Below are 6,585 nucleotides of genomic sequence, written 5' to 3' on the forward strand. Positions count from 1 at the left end.
GGTTCGACTCACTTGGATACTCCGCACCAGGAAGGACCTTGAATCACGCTGTATCTGATAGGCAGCCATCGGTCTGGAAGCCGCTTTGGTTGGATACATCTGTGGATGTCATGAAAGATTCTGAAGCCAATCCACAGCTGGCACGATGTATGGCCTGTATCAAGCCTACCATCTCAGCAATACTCATGAACGATGTATATAACATAGAATTGAATCTCATATCATAGACGCTTCAGGATCCAGTGGCAATGTACAATAATCCCTATTCACACTGTATGCAATCCGACTCGGAGCAGAGATATCTTACACCCACCGAACCACCCTCCCTCGTCGCCCCTAAACCTCTCACACACAACACCCTGGGCACACACCCTACCCCCCTTCCTACAACCCACTCCCCCCGCGCCCGGCCCCGCCCCCACCCCCCGGCACCAACACCTCCCTCGCCCCCTCCTGCGCCTTCATCTCCCGCTCCTGCTCCATAATCTGCTGCTCCTCCACCATGCACACCGCGAACGGCACGCTCAGCATCACCGCGCCCGTCGTCAACACCCAGAGGCCCTTGCCGCCCCACCAGGCGCCCGTCTTCGTCGCCGAGAGCGTGGAGCTGAGCGTGGAGGAGAGGGCGCGTCGGTAGCGGGGGGGCAGGATGTCGCGCAGGGCGAGGAGGCTGGTGGGTGTTAGCGCGGGGTGGGGTGAGGGGAGGGGGAGGGAAGGGAAGGGAAGGGAAGGGAAGGGTGTGTGTACCGGTCTGTGATTGATTCGGCGGGGGGGGCCGGATGATATGATTTCGTCGTCTGAGAGCTCGGAATCTGGCAGCCCGGGATGGTGGCTGTTAGCGGACTGTCACCCGTATTTGGTACGTTTGTATGCGGTTTGGGGGTTTCGGAGCAGATGTAAGAGATGCATGTACACACCCGTGTCGACAAAGTCGTCGGAGTCGTAGTCGTCTCCGACGGGACCGGGTTGGGCTTGGTCGAGCTCCGCATCCTCGACTTCTTCGAGTTGGACCATGGTTGGTTGGTTGGTTGTTGCCGCGGTTGTTTGGTTTGGCAGTGTTTGGGGGAGGGCTGAAGTGAAAAGGTGCGCGGGAGTGGGCGAGCTGGTGTGTGGAATCGTAGTGTGCTTGGACGCTGTCTGCGAAGCGTGATTGATGTCGGTGATATTTTTTGGGAGATCTAAAGCGGCAAGGGACCTAGGTCTTTGAGGGTTAGGTCAGTTGCTACTCTACCCTCGGTGTCGATTAAATAAATTGCAGAGAGGCTAATTCTCGCATATGCAACCACCAAGAGAAATATGTACTTTTCTTATTATTTACAGCTATCTAATGACCTGTCATCCCTCCTTCTAATCGCATTACATCTTTAAGTCTCTTGGGCATGCTTTCTACCAAGTCATTGATCCATTCCTGACTTATCGAGTCCCAGCCTTCTTGTTAGCCTCTCTGCAATTTATTTAATCGACACCGAGTCTACTTCGTATATAAGGTACTCTAAGCTGTAAGAAAACAAGGCGTTAGCTTAATCGAGTACAGCGTAAGGTGGAAGATGGTTTGAGGTGCTAGCCCTAAAGTAGGTACTGAGGTATCTTAGGGCGACGCGAAGATAAGAGAAGCCTTAATAAAGGAAAGTATCCGTTAAACGCCGAGAGGCAACAAATTGTTTTCTCCGCACCATTATTTCGATTACTACCCCACTATATTTATATAATTTAATAAATATAATCTAGATCTATTATATAGAGTCTAATATATTATCTCTTTTATAAAATTTATTTACGTAATTCCCTTTATAATATAAAAAGATTTAATATACTTTATATCCCCCGCGTATCTTAAGAGTATTATCTTTATTTCTACTAATCTCTTATCTAAAACCTCGATTTTAAATATTTTTATAATATATAAAATACGTCTAAATAGCCTTTAAGTCTTATTAATTATAATTATTTTATAATATCTTTAGTAGTATAGAGATAGAGATAAGATTTAATCTTATTTAATAGATATCTTCTTCTTTTAATAACTCTATTATTATATTTTCGAGGAATTTCTAATACTCTTAAGTAACTTCTATTAATTTATAGAGCTTAAAAGTATTTATAAGACTTTTATTTAAATACTAGTAAAATAAGAGTATCTAATTATAATTATAAACTCGCTAAAAAGTATATATAGCTATTAGAGTATTAAATCGATTTATCTTTTTTATATACTTATTATAATAGTAGAAAAGCTTAAAAATCTTAAATTTCTTCTTTTAGATATTCTTTTTATTCTTCTTAAAAGTAGATAAAGTAATATAAATATTTATATTAGTTTTATTAGAATATTTTCTTTTTTTAAAAATATAGATATTAATCTCTCGAATATTATATTTAATAATAAATTCTAAAATAAGATTATTATCTTATTAGACTATTATAAGAATATTATTCTAAACTATTATAATAAAAACTTCGTAAAAAATATTCTTAATAAATATCTATTTTATCTCTATAAGTAATTTTAAAAGATCTTATTAAGTAAGCTTTATAGTCTTATATATTATAATTCTTCTATCTCTTAGAATTATAGCTAGCTTCGAATAAGTAAAATAATTATTTATAAAGAGAATAATATTTTTTAAAAAGATATTCGTAATTAATTTAAATATTATAGCTAATATTTCTTTAAGTTTTTTAATTTTTAATTTATTTTCTAATTTCTATATTAGAGAATATTATATATAATTATAAATATAACCTTTATTATTAATTATAAAGAGCTTATATTCTTTTTTAATTAGCTTATTTAAAGCTATAGTAGAATAGAATATACGTCTTATCTTCTTAATTATATATTTATTAATTACTATATAAGAACCCGACGTTCTAAGAAGACTCTAATTCTTTTAAATCTCGCTAGTAAATAAAAGAAGTTTCTTATATTATATCAGCTACTTTTATCGACCTATTCTAATAATTATAAAATTCTCTTAAGTAAGACTTAAATAATATATATACTTTTAAAGAAAAATATAGTAATTTCGAGTTATTTTCTTTATAATTATTAAAATTATAGATATAATTCTATTAATTCTTTAATAGTTATAATGTAAGGGCGTAGTTTACTAGCGATTAGCTAGTGAATATAGACTATAAAAGACGTAGTATCGTTATGGAATTTAATAATATATTTAATAGTAGAACTAATCTCTAAGAAATATTAAAACTTTAAGATATATAAAGTAAATCTATATTCGTTAAGCTTCTAGATATATAAGATATATTATTAAAACTAAACTCTAAAAGAAACTCTAATATAGTATATATAATATCGACGTCTTAGCGTAAATAGCGCTAAGGCCTATAACGCATTAAATCTAATAATTATCTTCTCTTTTAAATCTTAATCTTTAAACGTCTAAGTAAAAATAGAATACTTATTAAAAAACCTTTAAATTTTAATAGGAAAATAAGAAAAAAAAGTTAATCTATTAAAATTACAATATTATTTTAATAACGCGATAGAATTAATTCTTATACGCCGTAGGTATATAACTAGTATATTATATAATAATATTAATACTATCTTTAAGAATAATATCGCTTTTATAATACTAATTAATAATAATCTATAATAAACTAACGCGCTTAATATTAACGTTCTTATAACGCTAGTTAATAATCTCTATAGCGAATAATATTAGATTTAAAAATTTATAATAAAATCTTAAAAACTTAGTAAATAAAGAAGGGAGAAGAGTTTCTTTATAGATAACGTTATTTTTATAATATATTACGTTTATAGCGAAATAACGTAGTAATAATCTTTATTATAGAGATTCGAAGGGAGTAATTAATAGAGCGACGCGTTCGCGATAATATTCTCGATTATTAATTAATAATAGTAGAAATAATAATAATAACTAGGCGACGTGGCCTAATAGATAGTAGTAAAATATTATTATATCGCTACTATTTACGTTATTAGATATTATCTATTAATAATAATACTACGATAGAGAATATAAAAACCCCTTTCGAATTATTTATTTTTATTCTTTATAACTTCTAATATCTCTCTTATAAGTATTTACTCTAACGCTATAACGTCGATATTAATACTAATATAAGTATAATATATCTTATTATATTAATAGTCTACTTCTCTTTATTATAAGTATCTTATTATTATTAATTATATTAATACGTAAACTAACAATTTTATAGTACTCTTTTTTAATAATAATAATAACTTTAATAGTAAGTGTATAGTCGCCTTATAAGCGCGATTACTAATTCTTAACTATTCCCGCTACTATCGCTTTATATACGCAATTACTAATAAGTCCTAATATCTAATTTATTATATAGAATTTACTTTTATCGAGACGATAATTTATATATTTAAGATAAGTTTTTCTTTTATAATAACTATAAGATCGAAAAGCGCGATATTAGTTATTATATTAAAATTTCTCTATATCTTTAGACGTAGATAAGAAAATTAATATAACGCTATCGCCGCGCTAGATAGTCTTAAAAGCTATTTTATCGACAAGTTAAGCTCGATAAAAAGATTACTTAATAATATAAATTATAGAAATATATAATAATAATAACTTTAGCCGTCTCTATTATAATTATAGATTTTTAAAATTAGCTTATAGCGATATATAAGTATATAGAGAAATTAAAGAAAATAAATAAGTTATTAGAGAAGAAGCTTAAGAGCCTTTATCGATATATGATAAATATTAATAAATATTAACTTAAAGATTATACTTTAACTATCTTCTCGTTAAAAAACTAAATTAATAAATTTAACTTAGAATTTAATATTAAAATAGCGAAGAATACTTAAATAATAATCTTTTTTTAGTAATAGCGCTAGCGTAAAGTTCTTAGATAATTCTTTAATAGCTATCTTAGATAAAAATATATCTATATTAATAGTATATATCTTAATATAATAAATTTTCTTTATAGTAGAGTTTAGTAGATAGTTAAATAATATAATTATTTTATTAATCTATATCTTAATAGTAGTAAATATAAAGGAGTATACGCGTAATATAAGTATTATCTAAAAATATATTTAATTTAATTAATAATTATATCTTATTTTATCGCCTTCGCTTACTCGTTATTAATTTATATAATTAATTAAGCTCTTTAATAATAAGAGACTTATTATTTATTATTTAATATTTTCGCTTATTATTTATCTATTTATAGATTTAAATTAGCTTACTAGTATTAATAAATTTATTATTTAATAGTTATTAATTATACTCTTCGCTTTAATTAGTCTATTTAACTTTATATTAAATATCTTTCTTATATTTAATCTTATTAATAATTTCTTTAATCTCTTAAAGCTTATTATTATTAATAAGATTAAGGGTTTATATAAAGGCTTTCGCTATATTATTATAATCGCGAAGGTAATAAGACTTAAATAACGATATATAAAAGATATTATAAATTTTATACGTTAAGAGTAAAAGTAGATAGTATATTTACGTCTCTATCTTATCTATAATTTAAAATAATTTTATAAATTTATAAGATAACTTCTTATTTAGATATTTCTACTTTAGATTTTTAGTCGCTAATATTATTAAATTATCTATCTTATAGCTTTAAGGCTAATATATTTTATTATAATATTTAAACTAAGTTATAACTACGCTATAAAGGCGCTTTACTATCTTATCTCTTAATACTTATAACTTTTTTATTCTATTATTTATAATAGATATCTCCTCCTCGATAAAGTTATTCTTAATCTTCTAACGGATTTTAGAATAATATTTATATATTAGAAAGAATAATATCGTTTTAATAAAGAAATATTAATTATTTATATAAGCGAACTTTATTATTAATAGTTATTTTATTTAAATATTTTACTTATTATTAGCGAATATATATAAGAAATATTTTAGTATTTAATTTTATCGCTTAATTTATCTATCGATTTATAAATAAAAGGCGATACTTAGATATCGCTTAATTTTAAAATAAAAGTAAATAATAAACTAGAAGTTACTAATAAATATAGAGTCTCTATTATTAATAATATCGTTTAATATACTATAGTAATATATTATTTCGAAATAAAATACTTTCGCTAGCTAAGTAATATCGATCGTAATAAATATAGAAATATATCTTATTATTTTTATAAATTAATTTATTATAACTAGAATAGTATCGTAGACGATATTCTTATATTTACTCGCTAATAAGTCGATAATAAAGTTTATAGAAATTTCTTTTTATAGCTTAATAGCGATAGAAAGTAAGTTTAATTCGCTATATAAACGATATCGCGAAGCTTTAATTCGTTAATAAATATTATATATCTTAATATAATTAATAACTTATTTTAAACTTTTATTTTAATAATATTTATAGATAAGTAGCTTATACGTCTTTATAGCGTTAAAGTATCTTAATAACGAATTATTATAATATTTACTAATAAGCTCTTCTCTTAAGATCTTATCTCTAGGGATATAAAGGCGATTATTATATTTTAATAGTTTTTTAGAGTCTAAGATTTATATTTAACTACGTACGCGATACTTAATCGTT

At 27.8% G+C, this 6,585-nt stretch overlaps 1 protein-coding gene across 1 annotated transcript; it reads right to left on the reverse strand.

Annotated features, from left to right (window-relative positions):
• Nucleotides 1–43: 43 nt before the first annotated feature.
• Nucleotides 44–1,014, reverse strand: HO173_013265 (uncharacterized protein; the record flags this gene model as incomplete). Its single annotated transcript, XM_037315088.1, has 4 exons — nucleotides 44–154; nucleotides 308–670; nucleotides 748–812; nucleotides 918–1,014. 4 exons carry the CDS (start codon nucleotides 1,012–1,014, stop codon nucleotides 44–46), a joined length of 636 nt encoding a protein of 211 aa, XP_037158039.1.
• Nucleotides 1,015–6,585: the final 5,571 nt, after the last annotated feature.

This window comes from Letharia columbiana, assembly GCF_014066305.1.
Source record: "Letharia columbiana isolate WasteWater2 chromosome Unknown xpSc0000096_s0, whole genome shotgun sequence".
Lineage (NCBI taxonomy): Eukaryota > Fungi > Ascomycota > Lecanoromycetes > Lecanorales > Parmeliaceae > Letharia > Letharia columbiana.